The following is a 22416-nucleotide window of genomic DNA, read 5'->3' as shown; positions in this document are numbered from 1 at the left end:
TGAATTAACAATTCATTGGCTACATAGAGTATAAATTTCTATTTATATAAAAACAAAAAACCTATCTATATGTATATATAAACACACATATAACTATATACAAAATCTAGAAGGATATAAACACACTTAATAACATACTTCTATAATGTCAAATTTTCATACAACCAAAAGGTATTTACATTTTTTCATTTTTTTAATTAATACTTCACCCCAGAAAGGAATTGTGAGATTTATATGACTAGGGTTACATGATAAGTATGATATTAAAAAAAATTAGGCATTTCTCTATTTAAATTACCAATCAGTATACACCAAAGACTCCCTTGTTCACATCTTCTACCCCATTCAAGATCCCAGAGCCTAGGGCTGGAAGTATAGCTTAGTGGTAGAACACTTGCTAGCATGTGTGAGGCCTTGGATTTGATTCCTAGCAAAACACAAAACATGCACAAGTAAAAAAAAAAAAGGATCCCAGGCTTACCATTAAGCCTGACTTAGGAAAATGTAAAGGTCAAAGATGAAGAGCAGACAGGAGTAGGAATAAGGGATCAAAGATGAAATGATGAATAAAAATACAAAGTCAAGAGTATCTGCAACATTTGACCCAAAACAACACCTTTTCTGTTTCAATTCAGCCACTCTGAAACATCAAAACAGCTCCCTTATCCAAACCACCTCATCAAATGTCTTGCATAGGTCAGTATGAGTTAATGCAGACCCCCATCACCACCTAGGCAGAGACATCAATTCTGTTCACAACGTTTGACCTGACCCTTCTGCACATGAAAGGAACATGCCCTGGCCACCAGAACCCACCCTTAGTCCACACTCTGTGCACTTAAGCCAGTGACCACTCAACACAAACCTCATTAAACACAGACTTAGTCTCCATCTTATCCCATCCCTTGCTGCTTCACAGTATGTTGCCTTATTTGCTGATTCCCACTCATTTTACCTCCCTAGAATGCAACCTTTTGAGCAGAAACATGCACTAATGTCACTTTTGTCCTGGCATAGTATAGATCCTAGCACAGAATTGAGTCTGAATGATGCCCCTAGACAGATGTTCTTTCATGAGACATCGAAAATGGCCCAAGATGCCATTTATAGCTGGAAGCAGCTTTCTGTACTCTAACTGGAGCACCTCTGTTGTCTTGCTTTCTCCCACATCTTGCCTTCCATGCTTTCTGCTGCCTTTCCTTTGAGTAATGCCACAGACACCAGTAAGTCATAGCTCTCCAGACTCCAGCAACAGATGAACCCAACCTTGTTAGGAAGTAGGCATTCTCCCCTTCTGATATTTTCTTTTCTCTCCTCCAAAACTTTCTGGATGGCTGGTATATTATCACATACACTTCAATTTTCTTGTAACATTTTATGAAATTAAACCAGTAAATTTGGGTAGTTGAGGGGTTAGGGAGAGCCTGAACAACTAATCAAGGGTGTTCTACTTATACAAGGAAAGACAGAGGCGGGCCGGCCCACCACAGATCTCTGGGAGAAACAGAAGGAACTGGCAGTGGACCAAGGTATCACTCAAGGGACCAACCTTGAGTCGTATGTGCAGTCACTGGCAGCCTGGATGCTGTCAACAGAAGTTTATTTCCTCTCAGTTCTGGAGTCAAAGATGAAGGTTTTAGCAGGTTGGTTTGTTCTGATGCCTCTCTCCTTACATTGTATATGGGCCTTCTCTATGTCTTCCATGGTCTCCCCTCTGTGCCTCAATCTCCCCTGCTTATGAGGGCACCAGTGATACAGGACTCATGTCCATGCATGTGACCTCGGTTTAAAGCACTTTAGTGATCTTTCCAATCCATATTCAGAGCACTTACTATCTACTTATTAAATAAAGAAAAGAATAAATGAAGTACAAATTAGTGTAAATCAGTGGTCATGTGACCTATTTTTGCTTCAAGTGAATTAATTCACTTGAAGATGGAGGCAGTGTGACAGATGCATGCACAGATATGAAAAGATCTCAAGCTAATGGAACTACACATAGAAAGCAAAAATTTATCCTATTAGATCACAATTTTATAGGAACTACTTAAACACATTTTCCACATCATTCATACATACATATTCATTATGAAATATTCAGAAGATTAGATAGATCTAATCTTTTATAGGTACATTTTTTACTCCATTGAAACAGCATCTCATCTCTCTCTCTCTCTCTCTCTCTCTCTCTCTCTCTCTGTGGCTTATTCCACTACTTGATTTTGGCCAAAACCCAACAGAAATTCTTTACTTGAGATAAAGAACTGGCAGATCCAATGGTGACTCCAACCCAACAGTCACTCTTTCTTTTCCTCCTTCATATTAGTCAGGAAACACTAAAATTCTGGGAACGAGATGTGTGTCACACATTGGAAATGTTTGAATCCGCTGATAACATTCAATCTACCTCAGCTAAATACATAAGGAAGCCACATGGTCACAATCGCCAGTAACGTAGGACATAACTAGTAGAAGCAGCATTCCACATGTTATCACTTCCAGCTTCGCACAACATGTGGAAACAGCTCCCTGCACCACTTGGTTATGTCAGAACATCTAAGGGACAAGGATGGATGCTGGGGATTTATTACGGTCACTCACCTCAGGGAAGTAAGTGGCCAAAGGAGTGCATTATAGCCTCCATGTTTGTTACTGATTTCTTACTCTTAAAAGGAGTATCTTTTGGGTGTTTAGATTATAGGTGTAGCCTTGATTATTGTGAGTAGTTGAGAGCAAAGGTACTAGCAAATAAGAAACTAGAAAATAAAATTCCTTTTAATCAGTATTGCATTATTTGTCTCAATTCAGACTACTAAGTAGTTTTACTTGTCGTTTTAGTCAGCTCCCCCACCCTTTGCAATGTAATATACCTATCTCCTATTTGATCAATTATGGTAATCAAATTATAAGGCTCAAGTTCAGTTGAGCTTCTTTGCAAGTTATGTTTCTTGTGCCAAAGAAGAAACAGGAAGCAAATTAAGAAAATCATATGAACCAGAAATATTAACATGATCAAAATCTCCAAATAAGTTACCTAAGAAAACTGAAATTCAATTTTAGGAGCTTAGCAGTTCAAATAAAAGAGCATCCACTCGAGCAGCATTTAAGAGTCAATTTCTATATTAGAAAACTTACAATTCAATGGATATTCAGTTGAATGCTTCAGCCTCTCCTTAAATTCCTTTTTATCACTGATCAAACATTCACTGCATTCCTCACAACAGGTAAGGCAATTGTGTCAACAACTAAGACACTCCTGGTCATAGCCAGAAGCTATCTTTTCCCTGGTCTAATTAATGGGAAACAAAACCTCTCCAAAGATGCAAATCTACTCTTTCATTAAGGTAAAGCAGACTTGGGCCCAGGGTCTCAGAAATTACCAACCTGATCACTGGTTCTGAAATTAAAATACTCATGAGTCCAGTACATTCCACAAATAAAAACTTAAGGAATAAGCAGTCCATGTCACAACCTGTGGGGCTCCAAGTAAGGAAAGAAAGCCTCCCTAACCCAAAGATGTCCCTATCTTTAAAAAAAAAAAAAAAAAATTAAGTATGAATGAAAAGAAATCTTGTAACCTAATGATGAAACCATTTCCTTATGATCCAGTTTTCTAGTGCTTAAAACACTTTTCATACTTGACATCTAGTGATGCAAATACGTTATAGCATTTGCACAAGATGAGCTTGAGAAGGGTAAGGAAGGGAGCTGTAACTTTTATAACTGTCTGATGTCCACATCTATGAATTCATAATATCTAATGCCATCCACTGGGCAGTTCTATATTAAGTTAAACAAGTCATTTTTAAGTTTTGGTTATGAACATTTGAAAAAAAAATCCTCATCCAGCTTAACCATTCTTTAAAAATAGATTTCAACAGTTTGTACAATTACCAAAATTGCTTCTTCCAACAAAAATGGAATGGTTTTCATTAGCTGATGTCCATGACTGCTCTTCATATTCACAAAAAACAACAAAAGCACAATTTATCAGGGACTCATGACACATAATTTATATTTATTTAGGATACCCTAACTTCTAGAAATTTACATTGTACTAACAGTACAAATACTTAACATCACCAAGAAAAATCATTTTGATGGAAATATTTCATTTCACTGCCTGTAAAGCCAACACACAGCTAGATGTTTTAGTGTAGTCCTATGTGACATTCTGTTGCTACAGCAACGAAACTCTGCTACCTGTGGCCATGATTTGTTAAGAATCCTCCAACCAGTAAATTCTGTGCTGTGCATTCATAAAACCAATAGACTGGTGCTAAGCAACATAAAAATTAAGGCTTGATATCCTACTTATGATTTAGCCAGACACACATTTACAACACACATGTACACACTTAATGTACATACACTTACACAATTACGACTCTCCCAATTCCATCACATGGGTAAGACCATAGCAAATTTTCATTTTAAAATGAGCACACACACTGTTTAAATTTCATTGAATGATTGCTACCTGCTTCCCAAAATGTATCTTAAAAGACAATGGAGAGTATCTGGAGAGAATGTGAAAACACAAGAAATTTATTTATATACAATCACATTCCAAGATGAAAAAATAAAAAATCTTAAGGTATAATCTGTCTGTTCCAGTAGGTGTGCTTCTTAAGCAACGAGCTGATTTAGAAAATACCAAACTAAAGAGAAGAAGACGACCATCACCACCTTTATTCACCCACCTGCCTCTGCGGGCTACTCACCCTCACCGGGGGGCTCCAGGCTTGCATCCGAGGCTGCTGTCCACCCTGGGAGCTCTGCAGATCCTTCCCACTACAATTAGCCATGGTGCTGCCCTGAGCCCTTAATGCATTTGTGCAGTTGCTCCCACTGCCTCCACCAGGGCCAGGTTTCCAAGGCCTCTGCTTGATGCCATCCAAAAGTCTGACCAGTAGGATGTTACTGGGAAGCTCCTCTACTCCGGAGCCAACCAGAGTCCTGCACTCAGGACATCTGAGTTCATTTCGGGAACCTATGATCCCCAGCAAACATCGTTTGCAAAACGTATGCTGGCAAGGCAAAACCTTTGCGGACGCATCCAGGCGTTCTAGACACACCGGACACTCCAGAAGATCCAACAAGGCTGATTCATCCATCTTGATCTACTTTACTGAGAAACAGGCTTCAGAAATGTTCATAGTTGTGTGGAGCTCTTAAAATGATTCATGTAACATCCATTTCAGACTTTGCTCTGGAGTCACGGGGAGAGAGGCAAAAAAAAGAGAAAATCAGTGTTGTTATCTGGGGGAAAAGTTCACAGAAGAGCCAAGAACCAGAAAGTACACAACAGTGCTTCCTCTGCATAGAGTAGCTAGCTTTGCTTTGGAATGTGGTTTCTAAACTGCAAAGTCAACAATTAAAAACAAAACAGACTTTTTAAACAACTCGGAATTAATCCCTAGGACTTCACTGTCCAGAAATAGCTATCAAGTATTATACAGGATTCCTGCAATAAACAGGATTTGTGAAAAACAATAAAGAACATAATTTATCCAGCTCTGCAAGGGATATTAATTGCCTTAATAGAATCCTCAACTCATAGGAGAACCTAAACTGAAACAATTGAAAGTTTTCTCTACCTGATATTACTTTAAATCTAACAAAGTTCCCAATTTTTAAGCCCCCTTAGTGTTTAAGAAACCAGGCATGGGATGACCCTTCTTGTTAATAATCTCAATATTAAATACATATGTTTCTTCCTTGTCTTAAAAGTAGGATTGTTTAATCTTGCCCAACCAAAAAAGCGCTCATGAGTGATGATTCTACAGGATACAACCTTTAGATTTACTTGAAAATAGCTGAAACATAATAACACCCGTCACCGCAGCGGTTGATAAACTCTGAAACGGATTTCTGAACGAACGGCCTGTCCTAAACCCATTCAGAAAATATAGCAAAATTACCACCCAAAGAATTCGACAATGGAATGCTGGATGAAAAGTGTGAGTGCAATACGAAAATGGGACCATTCAGGAAAAACATTTAAGCCAGTTGCTGTGCTCTCTCTCCCCGCTCCCCTCCCCAGCAACAGCAGCAAGGTAAATGGCAAGTGCCCAGGAACAAGGACTGCACAGGTCTGGGTGGCAGCAGAACAGCTGTTCCTGGCAGGTCGGGCAGAGGTCCCGGGCGCGCCCCTCTCCCTGCAGCCGAGCGCAGGTACCCAGACCCCTCACGCTCACAGCAAACCCGGAGCCAGAAGCCAGGGATCGGCGGCTGCGGGAGGACCCCCGGTCCCGGGCCCCAGCCGGGTCGGTCCCGGTATGGGGAGCTCACCCGTCTGCCTCACCTCCGCCGCCCTTTAGGTCAGGCCGAGGAAAAATTCCCCACGCCACTGCTGGAAGTTTTCAAGGACTTAAAAATAAACGTGCAGCCTTAAGTTGCGAAACTCATCCCCGCGGAGTGCCACGGAGAAGCCAGATCCATCACCCCGCAGGGATGAAGCGACAGTCCCCAGAGACCGAGCCCCCGGGGCGGCACCAGGTGCTGGGCTGCGTCCAGGGAGCCCCGGCAGCTTCCTGCAGGGAGAGAAGGCGAAGAGGCCGCGCGCGGGCTCGGTTCCCACAGGTCTAGGTGGCCGGTCCCCGGGGACCAGAGAGTGAGGGACAGAGGCTGACCCGGGCGGGGTGGGGCATCCGCGACCCCCGGCTCCTCCGCGTTGAGGGTCGGCGGGCTTCGGTGCCCCGCGCCCTCCGCGCGCCCTACCTCGCGCCGCGGCTCCTCCTCTTTGTTCGCGGCCCCGCAGCGGCGGCGGTGGCCGATGCAGATGCGGCCCCGCCGCGCCCGCCGCGCGCTGTGCCTCCGTCGCCGCGGTGGCACCGGGAGACTCCTCTCTGTCGCCCCCCTCGCGCGCGCACACACGGCACGCCGCCGCCGCCGCCTCCCACTTTCCCAGTCCTGGAGGGCGGAGGGAGAGGACGGGGCGGAGGACGGGGCGGAGGCCGCGCCGCAGCCGGCGCCCGGGGCGCGAGGGGACGGTCCGCGCCACAGCGCCTCCCCCCGGGCCGGGCGCCTGCCCGCCGCGCCCGGCTACCTGTGCGCGCCTGACCCGGGGCCCAGATGGCCGTCTGGGAAGCGGCGTCCCCAGGGAAGGAAGCTTTGGGGACAGACGCCTTCTCCCTGAGGACAAAACGCCTGGAAAATGGAGCTACTGGAGAGGATGGCTTTGGGAGTGGCGGCTGAGTAAGGAAGGCTGGAGCTGGGGACACGGGTCAGCCGCGTCCTCCTGCCGCCCGCCGCTGCCCCGCAGTGCCCAGCGGCTCTAGACCGACTGCTCCGTGCCGGCGCCAAGGGGCCGGGCGGGGAAGGACCGGATCGGCCCTGATTGCAACCGGCGCGGCGTCTGCTGGCCCAGCCCAGGCCGGCCACGCGCTCGGCAGGCAGAGCAAAAGCTGTTTACAGACTCATTAAGGGACAGTCCCGGGCCACCTCCTCCGCGCATTGCTCCCCAGTCTGTCTGCACCCGGGTATCAGTCCCCGACCCACACCGAGCAAGTGTGGAGAATGCTGAGCCCGAAACTCAAAAGGAGGAAGATGGAGGTGTGGGTTTACAACCCAGCCTCGAGAGGCTCTCCACACCTGTCCTAAATTAAATGGGAGAGGATCCCGTGTGGCCTCAGGTGGGCTGGCGCCGGGGAGCTGGCTGGGAGGCACCTCTTTTATCTGAGCCTGGGAGGCTGCCATCGCCCTCACTGTAATCTGTTGTTGCCCCAGGCACCCACCTGTAAACTCTGAAGTGCGGCCTTGAAAAACGGGGTGGCCATGGGTTTGGAGGAGTGTTTTTCAGACCCAATTCAGAGGGAAAACAAGTTAAAATCATGCTGTTAATCTCAAAGTTATTATTTTATTTGCATTTAACATCAATTTACAAAAGTAGTCCCAAATATCTTTCCTCAAAAGTGGGCAGAAATAAAAAGAAGGGCCTACAGAGATTATGTAAGAAGTCCCTGGGCAGGCTGCCGGTTTGGAGAGGAGGTTTAGGTTATCCTTCTAGTCTCCACCCAGGGCCACAGCTAAACCATCCAAGACAAATGAATATGACATTAAGGAAGAAAAAATTATAGCAAGTAACCATTATCACTCACTGTAAACCAGGCACTGTGCTAAGCACTTTACATGTATTAACTCAATTCTCACAGCAACCCTTTAAGTCATCCTTCCCAAGTCTTGTTTTAAAGAGAGTAATGTGCTGAGAACCACACTGTATGAACACCAAAAATAATTGCCCTTTTCTTTCTCCTTTAGAAGGCAGCAAGTACACATGCATTTGAGCTGAAAAAATAAGGGAGAGAATGGATGGACAGGATGGAAATTTCTAATCTGATTTTCTGCAAATAAGGCATTCTGAAAGTATTTAGCCCATTTGGCTCTGCATCTGGAACTGCATGTGAAGGTGAGGCTCACTAGAGAAATGACAGTGCGTATAGAGCTATGATATCCAATTATTACATCCAGGTACAGTTAATAAAACTGAAACTCACACAGGTTAACTTCCTTTCCCAGATCACAAAGAGATAGAGTTGAACCACGACTCAGCCTCAGCTCTCCTGATTCATAGTCCAGTTTTTTGCACACTATTCCAAGACCTCACTTTTAGGTATCATCATATTCCCTATCCCAGGCAAAACTTAGGGCTAATTCAGTGTCTCTTCCAGGGGAAAGAAAACTGTTTATCATGTAATTACTTTGGAGAGCAGAGGACAAGTTTTGTTTTGTTCTTACTTCCATTTTGTTGTTGTATCTTAAAGAGAGCAACTCAGAAAGGCATAGGCAGACGGGTGCAGCTCCTGAAACCATAGGTAAAAATTCAGTGGTCACACCCATCTTTAGAGAATTGGAGACAATGTATCCCACCACTACAGTGATCAAAGAAACCAGCACATACCTCCCAGAAAATCATCTGGGACGGGGCTGAGTTCTTGAAGGCCTCTGGTGCACACTCACTGTATTTTTTACAATTACTCTAGTTGTAAAAAGAAGTCTTGGGCAAGTTACTTAAAGCCAGAATGGTACTGGACAACTGACACTGATGACACGCTGTGCTGGTTCTTGGCAATCTGCACATCTCTATTAAAGTAAGATATTATTATCATTATCAGCTAAGAATTACCTAGACAGAGTTGTTTTAGTTATCCTTTCTTTCCGTGGTCTTAAAATACTAGTAACTACAAAATCCTTTCAACAGAATACCAGAGAGGGTGGGATAGTGGGGAAAGAAAAGTGTTCATCTCATTTCTGGGAACTGAACTTAGAGAAAGGAATGTGAGTGTGTCATGCTTATGACCCCTGTGTCTTTAGGCAGATACATGAGAAATATAAACACGCTCTGTAACATAATAATGATAGCTTGGATATATACAGTTCTTATCCTCCCAAGACTTCAAAGTACTTTTACATATATTATCTCATTTATCTTTTCAGCATCTCTCTGGAGTAGTAAAGACACATATAATTATCCCCAAGTTACAGATGGGAAAAAACAAGAAATAGAGAAGTTATTGTTCCTAGTGGTAACACAAATCAGGCTTTTACAATCCCAGTCTCAAACACTTTGATAAACTTTACTGTGCTTACTTATGCATAGGTATAAATTTGAAGGATTATTTTCCTTCAAAAAGTTTGTTCTTCCTCTAGTTACCATGATACTGATAAACAACAGCACTGTTTATCCAGTTGTTCAAACTAGACACTCAGGGGTCATCTGTGATTTTTCCCTTGTCCTGTCCATCCCTGTCTAACAAGTCTACTAGCTTCTCCCAAAATACGTTTCAGTTTCTACCCACTTCCCTTTGTCTCCTGCTATGGTTTGAATATGGTTTGTCCCTCCAAAACTCATGTTGGTAACAGTGTTGAAAGCAGTGGGAACTTACCAGGTGTTTGGGTCATGAGGGCCTCTCTGTCTGTCTGTCTCTCTCTCTCTCTCTCTCTCTCTCCTCCTCTCTATTTTTTTGTTTTTGTTTTTGTTTTTGTTTTGGTAGTACTGGGGTTTGAACTCTGGGGCCTCATGCTTGCTAGGTAGGCGCTCTACCACTTGAGCCACTCCACCAGCCCTCCTCTGTACTTTGAAGGAACAGTGCCTCTCTAGTGAGACTGACCGAGTTAATGCAAACCCACAAAGCAAGTGGGATTAGTTACCATGAGAGTGGGTTGTCATAAAGTGAGGCCACCCCTCATGCTTCACGTCCTCTTTATGTATGTCATGATGTAGCACAAGGCTCTCACTGGAAGCCAAGAAGATACTTGTGTCATGCTCTTGGACTTCCCATCCTTCAGAACCATGAGCCAAATAAACCTCTCTTCTTTATAAATAACCCAGCAGACTCTACTATTCTGGTATAAGAGCAGAAAACAGATGAAGGCATTTCCTCTTTTTCACCTTTATTTAAGTCACCACCATCACCCTTTGCCTCTGGCCCTCCTAATGAGCCTCTCTGCTTCCATTCCTGTCCCTGTAATCTTGCTCTGAATGTTCTTACATGTTACACATACTACATGTTATTGCATTCCGAGCAAAGTACAAAAACTGTAACATACGATGTTACTCCCTTACTCCAGGCTCATTCATTTCTCCCCATCACACTTAGAATGAAAATTGTATCTTTCATGTCTTAAATACCCTTGTTACCTGCACCTTGCAGCATCATTTACCACAGAACTCCATTTATCTTTCTTCCCATTTTTTGCTAATTTTTCCATTCTTTATTGATTTATCACTTATCTCCCTTACCTGAATATAAAACTACCCCAACAGCAGGAACTGGGGCTGTCTGCCTTCACCATTGTACCTTTGAAAGCCAACACATAATGGATACCAGTAAGTAATTGTCACATAAGGAGTTAATCAATAAGAGAGTTATATTTATTGCTATTCTAAGGCTATATATACACCTAATAATTTGCTACCTTGTAGATAAGAAATCAGACATCAATGTTCCAAGTTCCATTGAGAATCTTTGTTATAATTTATCAGTCAATAAGTTTTACCCAAGGCTAGCCATAATGTTGCATGTCTCTAATCCCAGCTATGCAGGAGGTAGAGTTAGGAGGATCATGGTCCAAGGCTGGCCTGGGAAAAAGTGAAAGACCTTCTCTGAGAAACAATGCAAAAGAGCTGGGGGTGGCAGAGTGGCTCAAATGGTAGAGCACCTTCCTAACAAGCATGAAGCCCTGAGTTCAAACCCCAGTACTGCCAGAAAAAAAAAAAAGGGTTGGGGCATGGCTCAAATGACAATGAGCTTGTCTAGCAAGAACAATGCCCTGAATCCCAGCCCTAGCACCAACAACAGCAACAAAAATTTGTGTGTGCAAAGGAGTACATGATTCTTCCTCTTATATTTCACAGTGAAGCTGGAGAAACAGCTAAATAAATTCCAACTCTTTAACACAGAATATAAATGCAGTGCTGGTTTATCTCAGTTAATGATGTCACTATCTACTCAGTTCCCCAAGCAGAGCAAGAAAATGCAAAGTTTGCTTCAACTCTCTTCTCTGATGGCTCCCCCTCTCAACCTTCCATCAAATGGATGATCCCAAGGTCATCAGAATGCTTCCTGAATCTCTCCTTTCTTCCCAGTCCCTACTTCAGGCCTGGTCATCTAATTGGACAGCTCCTGTTCCCAGTCTCTACAGGGTAACTGAGGCTGAGGAGTCAAAGGCTGACCGCTCATGACCTCGGGCAAGTTTGTAATCATCTGTGTCTGAATGTTCCCTGTGAAGTGGACTTACTAACACCTCAGGTTTGTGGCAATTTTACATAAGTTAATAAAAAATAAAATACGCCCAATGTCAAAACATGGTTAGTGCTTTATAAATGATAGTATTTTTTAAATTTGGTTTTTGAAACAAGATCTCACTGTGTAGCCCAAGCTGACCTCAAACTCATGGTTCTCCTGCCTCCACTTCCTGAGTACTGGGAATACAGGTGTGTGTCACCACACCCAGTGGTAGCATTATTTTTTATTAGAACTTCGATTCATCTGCATGTGTTAACACATATCTGTAATGCCAGCACTCAGTTGAGGCAGGAAGATCATAAGTTTGAGGCCATTATGGGCTACATAGCGAGTTCCAGGCCAGCCTGGAATACAGAGTAAGTCCCTATCTCAAAAAAATTAAATAAAATAATTAAAAAACTAAAACAGAAAACCAGAACATAGATTCAGTTCTGTATATGTTAACAGAATGACTTTGCAGATTTCTTTAATTTTCTGACTTTCAACTTCCTTATTCGTACAAACAGGTATTATCTTCTTTGAAAGCTTGCTGAAAAACCTAGCACAGCACCTTCCTGGCATCCAGTAGGGTCTCAATAACATGTTTGCCTCCTCCTTTTGTTTCTATGCATCTACTTCATAAATTAGAGAGTAGTTTGGATGGTGTCTAAGGTTCTTTCCAGCATGAAGAGTTATTTCCATCCTAATTGCATAAAGGACATCCAAGGGCAATGGAATCCCCCTTGCATAAAGCCAAGTGATCATGAGGCACCATAGATGTCAGGAAACAGATCTCTTAAGAGTTGGGCAAGCCCAAAAAGGCTATTTTGGTCTGCAGTAGTGGGAAGGTGGTACCGATTTCACTGTCTGGCAAAAAAAAAAAAAAAAAAAATCTGAGCAGATGGAGTATTTATAGGCACTTCCCAAGGATTTCAGACTGATGAGTAGGAGGCAACCAAACTGCATCTCTGCCAGCCTCCTTGAAAAGGTCTGAACGGTTGGGAGCTGTACTTGACAGCAGAACACCTGCTGGAGAGCTGGAGTTCTCTAAATTGACTAGTTCTAACCCAGCCCTCAGGGAGTGTGCTTGAGGTTTAGCTCAGTAAGAAATCACCTGCAAAGCTTATTAAACATACAGAGGTGCTAGCTTTGTCCCTGGAGATCCTGAGTAGGTCCAGCCTGGATCCAAGAATCAGGTGATTCTGATGCAAGTGGTGACATGGACCACAATTGGGAAACACTAGCCTAGAGTCAATCCAGAAACATATTGTTTCCCTTTTTGAAGTAACTTAGATGATGAGCAGGGAAACAAATCCCAAAAGGGATCTAGGACTGGGGTTTGTTGAGAAGGATATGCAACCAGCCAGAGCTGGTCTGTTGAGGACAATATGAGAGTGGTTGTCACCTCCTGCCTTCATTCCCAGCTGCCCCATCTTTCCAGCCCACCCCTTCAGGTACTGTTCTCCTCTTAATTGACACATTGTGCAGATTTTTTAAGGGGATCAGTTTTTAAATGAACTGTAATATTAACCTCCCCAGAGAAATACACATGGCTGGCCCCAAACTCATCCCAGGACCCCAAAAGTGAGTAAGAGTCGCCCATATCAAGCCTCAAAAGGTCCTTTTTGCATAGCACTGTCAAATTTCAGTGAAAATTGCCTGCAAATTAGATGCCCCAATATATTTCTGACCCAATTTCACGCAAACATACTCTTAACCTATGTGGAAAAAAAAATAGGATTTCTTTTCTATTAAAAACACTATATCTTGTCAAATTGTATGATCATTTTAAAAGTTTAAACCTTGAAGTGGTCTGTTTGCCTCCAAGCAAACTTTACATAGTCCAAACTGCTAAAGAGAACATAGATAAATACTCATCACTTTATCTAATTATCTTTGGGAAATAAAATTTCATAATCTATCTTAGTAACCTATCTTTATATATTAAAAATTGTTTATCGGGCTGGGATGTAGCTCGGTGGTACAGCACTTGCCTAGCATGCGTAAGGCCCTGGGTTCGATCCCAGCATCAAAAAAGAAAAGATAAAGATAAAAAAAAAATTTTTTATCAATTTCAACCTTCTTTCTTTCTGATCAAATTTAAAGATAAAGGTAGACTTTTCTAACTCAGCTAAGTAGACAACTTTAAAATACACACACAAGGGAAAAATGTATGAATTCACTAGAAAATAAAAACTTATGACCCAGGTTTCTCTTTTTAAAGATAGTATTAAGCAAAACATGTGAGCCTCTATCAGTCTACCACCCTAATTTATGTGTACATTCACATAAGTTCTCTGGACCGTGTGTGGAAATGAGCCAGTCATAACCTTTCCTATATACAGTTAACTTTTCACCTTATTTCTTTCTTGCTTCTAAATAAAATATACATTTATTCATGTGCGTAAAAGCATAATAGTCACCACAAGCAGGCATGGGTCATACTTAAACCTTGTGTTTCTGAAAACTTGCCTGAATTTACCGTTATTTTCCTCTTATGGAAATCAGTTCTTACTATTTTTCTGTCCTATCTGCTCAGAAACCTATGTTGCAAAATGTTTCACCCAACCTTCTCATTATTCCTTAGAATTTCTGTCCTTACAGCTTCTTGTATATGTTCTTTTTTTTGTTTTGTTTTCTAAAATTGCATGTAAGGCTTAATCAGGCAAGCATATCAACTTTAAAAAGACATTCTGAAAATCATTTCTTAATAAACATAATTTTAAAATTAAATATTCATCATCTTTTTATACCATATAAATTAATCGAATGGGATATCCCAAAAAACTATTGTAAAGCATTCTCTACCTAAATTATATGTGATAAAAATACTGAGTAACTCATCAAAAATGAGTTGTTGTTACTGAATTAAAGCTAAGTATAGTTATAGAAAATAATGTTTTTAAAAATCTTGCTAAAAATTATCTTCCCCTGTAATTCATATAAGTGGCTGTACAGGTTTGTTTTTATTTTGGTTTTAATAGGAACCTAAGATGGTATCAGTCCAGTTCACATTATTTCTCTTTGACAAAATTGTGGAGGACTAAAGATTAAGATAATTTCCTTGTTTCCCATGAAGCTTTTATGCAAAAATGGTGATTTGCATAATTTCTTTTCAGTCTCAATTGAATTTCTGAAGCTATTTTTCAAGCAAACTTCCACATGTCTCCAGTGTACACCATCTGTCTCATCTCTCTTTCTCTCTTTTTTTTAAGTATTACAATTATCTTGTAACAGGAGCTGTCAAATCTTTATTCCCCAAGGATTCTTTCTTTTGATAAATGAAAAGGAACTGTATATATTGTTATGTGTGGTTACATGAGTGTGACAGGGGTTAGGGAAAGGTTAGATGTTCAAAGCAGTTAGGGCTAAGTTGACATATTGGAGGAAATGTGACCAGGTAAGATGGCTGAGTTTTTAAATCAGATTCTTCATTCTGGGAAGATGAAGGAATGTTCACTCAAAAGGTTCCTTATAACAAGGAAGAATTTGCAAATAACATTACTAATCATTCTGTGACCCATACTACAAAGCAATTGAGGAAATACCGGACCAAAAAAAAAAAAAAAAAAAAAAAGAGGGACGGCCTTCATTGCAAATTGCTTATAAGCCTATTGGCCTTGCAAAGGGTTGCTTCTCCTAGGGAAATCAAATTTTGTGTTTACATAGTAAGTGTATACCCTGGAGGAACTTCCAGGAAATCACACAGATTGCCAAGAAAAAGTCCATATTGAAGTATTATTTAGAAAAAAATCCTGCCAAAAACACCAAAGAGGCTTTTTATAATTGAAGTTAGCAAGGAAATGCAATAGATGAATTTATGTAGTACTGAGAACTTACAACCTATATATTTTACAGCATTTCATAAAAATGTAATTTACAACTCAATTTCAATTAATTTGTAGAGCTTCAGTTACTGAAATCTTGTAAGAAGCTACAAAATACAGTTAAAGCTTTAGTTATCCAGAATCTTTAAAGAATGGGTCACTCTGGAAAGCCAATTTTTATTTGAATGACAACATTTCAAATATTGTATGTATTCCTGTCTCCTGAGATAGAAGACAATGAAAAAACATTAACATTTGCAGATAAGTCCAGGCCATCATAACAAATATCAGTTATTTGTACAAATAGAATACTTAAGACTGTGGAGTCAAACAGACTTAGGTTTGAGTCCTGGACCAGAATTTTTGCGTATTTGACTTTAGCAAAGTTATTTTCACCTCTGAAAGTCCTATTTTCATTGTCTGAAAAATGAAGACAGTGGTCCCAACCTTATAGGTTATTGTGAAGCTGAAAAGAGTCAATGCATTTGAAGCATTTAGTGTATTAACATGACTCGTGGAACTCAGTGAGGCTTAACTGGTCTTAGTATTACTATTAGTGTCAGTGTTCTTATTGGGTGACTGTTTTACATGGAGATATTTAGTATCAGCTTTCCCTTAGTAATACCAGAGTTGCATATTTTTAAATATTGGACTTCTTACCTTTTTTTGGTTTTCTCTATTTTCTCTTTGTACAAGCACCAAAAGCTGTGCACCTTTCCGTAGTGAGGGTTTGGAAGCATCATGCAGGAGGAAGAGTCCATGGCCACCCCAGCACCTTACTTCTCTCTCTCTGCTTCTCTGACTTACCGCTAAGGCTCCACGCCCATGGTCCATGCCCGAGACTCACTGTAAGGACCTGCTCCTCGGTCTTTACACATTCTTGGCCTGCAACATCTTCTGAGTTTGACTTTTAAGTTTGGAATTTTCCTCTCCTACTCACCACCCCCTCACCCACTTTTGGTAAATAATTTTTTTTTTGAGGGACTGGAGTTTGAACTCAAGGCTTCAGTGTTTTGCAAAGCAGGTGCTCTACCACTTGAACCACACCTCCAGTCCATTTTGCTCTGGTTATTTTGGAGGTGGGGTCTCATGAACTATTCCCCAGGCCTCAAACCATGATCTCCCAATCTTAGCCTCCCAAGTAGTGAGGATTACAGGCGTGAGCCACTGGTGCCTGACTGGTAAATAAATCTTCACCTGTGCATTTTATCTCTACTCTTCTTGGACCTTCATTCTCATGTATTTTTTTTCTGAGCATTTTAGTTACTTGTCCTGCTTCCAACTGCAGGTTTTCTCAGGTTCCACCTTCTCAGTTGGTGCTTGGCAGTAGACCTCCACACGATTACTTCTCACTGCTTTCACAGGAGCAGTCTTGCTTAATTAATTTATTCAAACTGGTAACATCTCTGTAATCAATTTAGGTGTCATGTATCCTTAATCTCCTTCAGCTTGGAAGTCATTTCTCATTCTTGAATTTTTATGAAGTTTATAGGTCAGGTATTTTTGTTGAATTTGGGTTTAAAAATATTCTTCATTATTAGGTTCAAGTTATGCATCTTCAGGGAAAAAAATCTCAGAAGTCATATTTCTCTCATGGCGGCCTATGAGGTAGTACATGACTTGGATTTGGTGTTGTCCAACCTGAATTTAAGAATCCTATATAGCTGTGGGGGAAGGGTTACGTGTCTATAATCCCAACTGCTCATGCACAAGTCCCTGGGTTCAATCCCCAGAAAAGAAAGGAAGGAAGGAAGAAAAAAGAAAGAAATTGTGTGTAGAGTAATAGAAATTAGTCCAAATGAAGCACTGTCATCAAAGTCCTTCATTTTCTCCTTTTTATTTTGTATCTGTCCTTCCCTCCTAAACAATGGAACAGCTCTGTGGATTGTTTCCATGTCTTTCTATATGTTCATGTAACCACATTAAAAAAATATATACTTTAAACAATAGACTTCTATCTTATCTATTTCTCTGCACAATGTTCTTTTTCCCCTGGAAGAAATTATACATATAGTCAGAATTCTTTTTAGTCAGTTGGCATAGAGCTAACTTACTCAACGGTTTTCTATGGATGGGTGTATTCCATTCCTTTTACCTATATATTGTCATTCACGATTTTGTTTTTTACTACTTAAAACAAACATGTAATAAGCTTTGTTGTTTCTATATGCTTATGCAGAGAATAGATCCCCCAAGACAGAATTTCTGGGTCAAAGGGAATAGAGGTTCTTAATGGATGCTATCAGATTTCACCCCGTGAAAGCTGAACAATTTAGATATCTATCATTAAAATATGAAAATACCATTCCATGTCCCCAAATCATCCCCTGGTAGCTGTCACTCATGTTTTTATCACTTTTTTGGTAGGTGCCTTATGATAGCTGAGCAATATTTTTAAATTGCATTTTTCTGACTACTATTAAAGGTAACCTCTTTTTACTGTCATTGGGATTTTCTACTTGAATTTGTTAGTCTTTATCTTTAGTTTAATAAAAAGACCATATATGTTAAAAATATTATCTCTTATCTGGTACTGGCATTGCTAATATTTTCCCCAATCAGTAGTCATTTTACTTTCTCTACAACTTTATAAGTTTTTAAGTTTTTTTTTTGGCAGTGCTGGGCGAGTGCACCACCACTTGAGCTATGCCTCCAGCTTTTTTTAAACTTTTGAAACAATGTCAAACTTACAGAAAAGATGCAGTTACACTATTAAGAACTTTCATTTCCATGAACCATCTGAGAGCAATTTGCTAACATAATGCCCCATCAGCTCACAGACATTCTCCTAACACAACCACAATATCACCATCAAAATTGGGATATTAACATTCATATATTATTACCAGTGAATTTTGCCAAAAACAACCCCCACATCCCCCTTAGAGCAAAAAACCATCCTGTTCAGAATCAAGCATTGCATTTAGGTGTCACGTGCCTTTCATCTCTTTCAACGTGGAAGTCACTTTTCATTCTTGATTTTCTTTTTGAAGTTTATAGGGCAAATATTTTATAGAACTTGGGCTTGAAATATTTCCCATTATTAGATGCAAGTTATTCACCCTTGTAAAAAATTCACTAAAGTGATGTTATGTTTGTTCCTCTCAGAAGCTTAGACGGTAACACATGACTTGTATTTGGTATCGTCCAATTTGATAACTTGCTTAAGATGAAGTCTTCCAGTCTTCTCACTGTGAAGTTATGTTTTCTCTCTACCATATTTTTCTTGGGAAGCACTTTGAGATTGTAAATATTTTCTTATTAAACTTTGTATTTCATATATCAACATGTACTGGTGGCTTTTCATTTCATTGCTACCATGATTGGTTATTTTGGTGCTTAATTTCCCCCCAGTTTGATGAAGGAAAATGCAAAGAGAACTAAGAGCAAATGTAACAACAAGCTCATTGAATTCGCCAATCTGAATAGGGCAGCCAGGAAGCAGCTTTGTTTTCTCCCATTCCTGCCTCAAACGCTTTCCTTCGGAAACATTTCCTTGCATGTGGTGACATTGCTGGTAGAGCCAGTGATTCTCCAGCCACTTTTGATTTTATATTATGTAGTTTGACCCAATCTAAATTAAACTATCCATATCTCATCTAACTCAAAGTTTCATCTCTCTTCCCAGCTCAGATTTGATTCACTGCTTGCTACAGAAGCCAAGTCCCCTCCAAGGCTGCCCCACAGTTGAGACAGGGAGAGTGTGAATAGAGAAAGAACTACTCCCACCCACACCGTTTGTGCTTTTCTTTTGCCAAATTCTGGCTCTTTGTGTGCAGCTGTTGAGCCTTTGGAGATTTCACTGTCTTTATTTGTGTGGGGGGAGTCTTTCATAAAAAGCAGCTTTTATATATATTTATCCTTTCCACTTTCTTGTTATTGTTTTCAGTTTATTAATTTCCATCTTTATTTTTTCATCCAACTCTTTGCATGGTTATTTTGGTGTTCCTGTTCTAATTTCTTAAATCAAACTTTGATTTATTTTTCTCTTTTTTTCTTTAATAATACAGCACTTAATGCTATGAAGTCCCAATAGGAATAATTTGAACTGTGTCATGTACATTTTGGTATGAAGTCTTCTCCCTCATTGCTTTGCAGGAGGTTGGTTATTTCAGGTTTGTTCACATTTTAATGAAGGATTATTTAGAATATTGTTTTAATTTCCAAGAAATTAAAAGATTTGGAAGTAATGTCTCTTTTTATTATTGTTCCTTTTTTTTTTTCTTTTTATGGACATAAGCAGGGAAATATGGCCCATAAAATTTCCTTTTTTTTTTTGAGCCACTGGCATCTGGCCCATAGTCTATTTTTATTGGTGTATATTAAATTATACCTAGTAAGGGAGCTTCAAGTGTGAGGCCATGAGTTCAAACCCCAGTACCACCCCCCCAATTATACATAGATTTCATCATGACATTTCTGTACATGCACATAATTTATTTTGATCTTATTTACCCCCTCTATTACTCTTTCTTATCCCTCTTCTCCACCCTTTCCCTTTCCCCTTCCACTAACTATACTCTCTAATGCTTAAGAATTTGGAAATGAATTTTGGCTAATAAAATTTCTGATTTGGCCTAGAACAACCTTTGGAACCAGACAGGATTAACTTTTGTAAATGCTCCATTTAGATACAAAAAATATATAGTTAGGATTTATACTATTCCGTACATCTTTTAGGTCACTTTTGTTGGTTATTTTATTCTTCTATTCACATTTATTTATTTTGCATGGTGTATTTGTTTGAGTCTGAAAAGGGTGTATTAAAATCTACTGTGATTGCATTTTTAATGCATTCCCCCACTAAATTTTGTTTTCTGTATTTAGCTACTTTACTGACTGTAAATAGGCTATACCTATTAATTTGCCTTTTTTCATTACATACTATTTCACTCTGTTTGGTCTAATATTAATACCGCTAGACTTGGCTTCTTTTGTTTTATATTTACCTGGTACTCTCTCTTTATTTATGCAGCCTCTGAATTTCAGCCCTCATCATTTTGTTTAAAGTGGGTTTCTTAAATAATGTGTTTGGGTTTTGATTTTTAAACCACACTGACAGTTGTCAGTAGCAATTATCCTACTGTTTTCTGATTTCAGAACTGCAGATAGCAATCTAAAGCCAGCCTGATTCTTTTTCTGACTAAATAACTGGTTCTTCCTGTCTAGAAGACCGTAGAACTTTGTTGTTATCTTTGGAATTAGAACATTGTGCTGGAATCTCGGGTGTGCTTCTTTTTTGGTCACTACTTCCTCAGAACTCAAAGAATCTTTTCTATTTGAAGACAAAAGTCTTTCTTTGCCTCTATAATTTTTCTCCACCTCTTTGTTTAAATATTGCCTCCTCTGCTTCTTTTACTCTTTTTTCATGAAATTCATAACTTTTTTTTTTCAGTACTGGGGATTACCTTGTGCTTACTAGGCAGGTGCTCTACCGCTTGAATCACAGCCCTAGGCCTATTTGCTGCTTTTTTGAACTTAAAAATCATGTTGTTGAGTTCAGTTGCAGCAGCTTAATGCTCTAATTGGAGCCAGTCAATTGCTCTAAGTATTTTTTTTGGTTCAAGTTGCCACATACTCCTTTAGTGGTTCTATTTTGCTGTCACTTGTCTGTGCTCATTCCTCTCCTTTCTGGCTTCATTATTATTTTGCGTGCCTGAAGTATTATTTACCCTGGAGCCAGGTCATAAGCAACAGCCGTTTATTGAGGATGGGAAGCTCAGTGGTCTCCAACCTTGTAGAAAGGCAAGGTATCAGCTAAACATTGCTATCCAAGCTTCCCTCCTCTGCTGGTTCCTTATCTACAGGGGTCAATTTTTTTCTAGCCTCAAAGATACAGAAGTTTCACCTATTAACTCTCCAGCCATTCCTGTGGACCAGAGAGACCAGCATGTCCCTTCCAGGAACAGTTAAGTCAGCTGCAGTTTGCCAGATAAAATATATTACACGGGACAGATTTAAATGAAAAGAATTATTAAACAATGACCTGAAATTCAAATTTAATTGGCTGTCCATTATCCTTGTTAGCTAACTCTGGCCTCCTTAGTCAGCTGGGCTTGTCTCTCTGCTGTCTTTCCTCTTATCTGTGGATCCCATGGGTCAAGCTCTCTCCATACTCAGAGCTCTGTCATTTGCCTCAAGACACCTCTCTCAGGTACCTCTGTCTGGCCTGGAGGATACTTAAGTCCAGGCCTTCTCCATATTAGAACTGCACAGCACGCAAGGTCCTTCATATCCTTCTTCACACTGAGTTGGGACAGGAGTCACTGAGGTCCTCATTGGGTGGCTGTGGTAGAATATGTAAGGAAAATGATTATGAGCATAGAGTAGCCAGCTAATCTATCAATTAAGTAGGAAGTCCAGCAAAAGTACTTTCAGACCTGCAAGGTTTTGCTATGTAAGCCAGGCTGGCCTCAAACTCACAATCCTCCTGCCTCAGCCTCCTCAGTGCTGGGATTACAGACACGAACCATCATACCCATCTTCTCAAGTATTTTTCTGAAGAGGTCATGTAAAAATGTGCTCAAATAAACCAGAAAGAAGAAAATGTGGGACCTGAGAAAGATTCGGCCAAACCAAGAAGCACAGTGAAACAGAGCTCCAGACTGTGCAGCTGTGCTGGAGAGGAATCCAAGTACAAAACTAAAGAAACTCTCCATAGATTAAATAGCATGTGAGAAAAAAATGGAAGAAAGTAAGGATTAAAAAAAACCCAAAAAACAGACAACCCAAGTCCTTCCAGCCAACTTTTGAGATGTAATCAGATCATTCAGGCCTCACTCAAAATGTATCCTAATCAGATTCATACCCTCAGGATCAAATCGAAATCAAACCAACCTCTGAAAAGTGAGATAAGATAC

The 22416-nt window shown here is 40.4% G+C and overlaps 1 protein-coding gene across 4 annotated transcripts in view; it reads right to left on the bottom strand.

The window, feature by feature from the left end:
• The window catches only part of Sh3rf1 (SH3 domain containing ring finger 1), a 152896-nt gene extending 146017 nt beyond the window's left edge, over positions 1-6879 (bottom strand). The window contains exons 1-2 of one of the 4 annotated variants that reach the window (XM_074055007.1): positions 6724-6879; positions 4704-5212 (exon numbers count right to left, since the gene is read on the bottom strand). In XM_074055007.1, coding sequence (XP_073911108.1) covers positions 4704-5117 — 414 coding nt within the window. In that variant the 5' untranslated portion in view covers positions 5118-5212; positions 6724-6879. Of the gene's footprint in view, positions 1-4703; positions 5213-6294; positions 6446-6723 lie in introns of those variants that run through there. The other 3 variants (XM_074055010.1, XM_074055009.1, XM_074055008.1) reach the window with 3 other exon arrangements.
• Between the last annotated feature and the right edge of the window lie 15537 nt (positions 6880-22416).

This window comes from Castor canadensis, chromosome 14 (assembly GCF_047511655.1).
Source record: "Castor canadensis chromosome 14, mCasCan1.hap1v2, whole genome shotgun sequence".
In the NCBI taxonomy this organism is placed as follows: domain Eukaryota; kingdom Metazoa; phylum Chordata; class Mammalia; order Rodentia; family Castoridae; genus Castor; species Castor canadensis.
The sequence above is the reverse complement of the archived record's forward strand: the minus strand, read 5'-3'. Positions and strand labels throughout refer to the sequence as shown.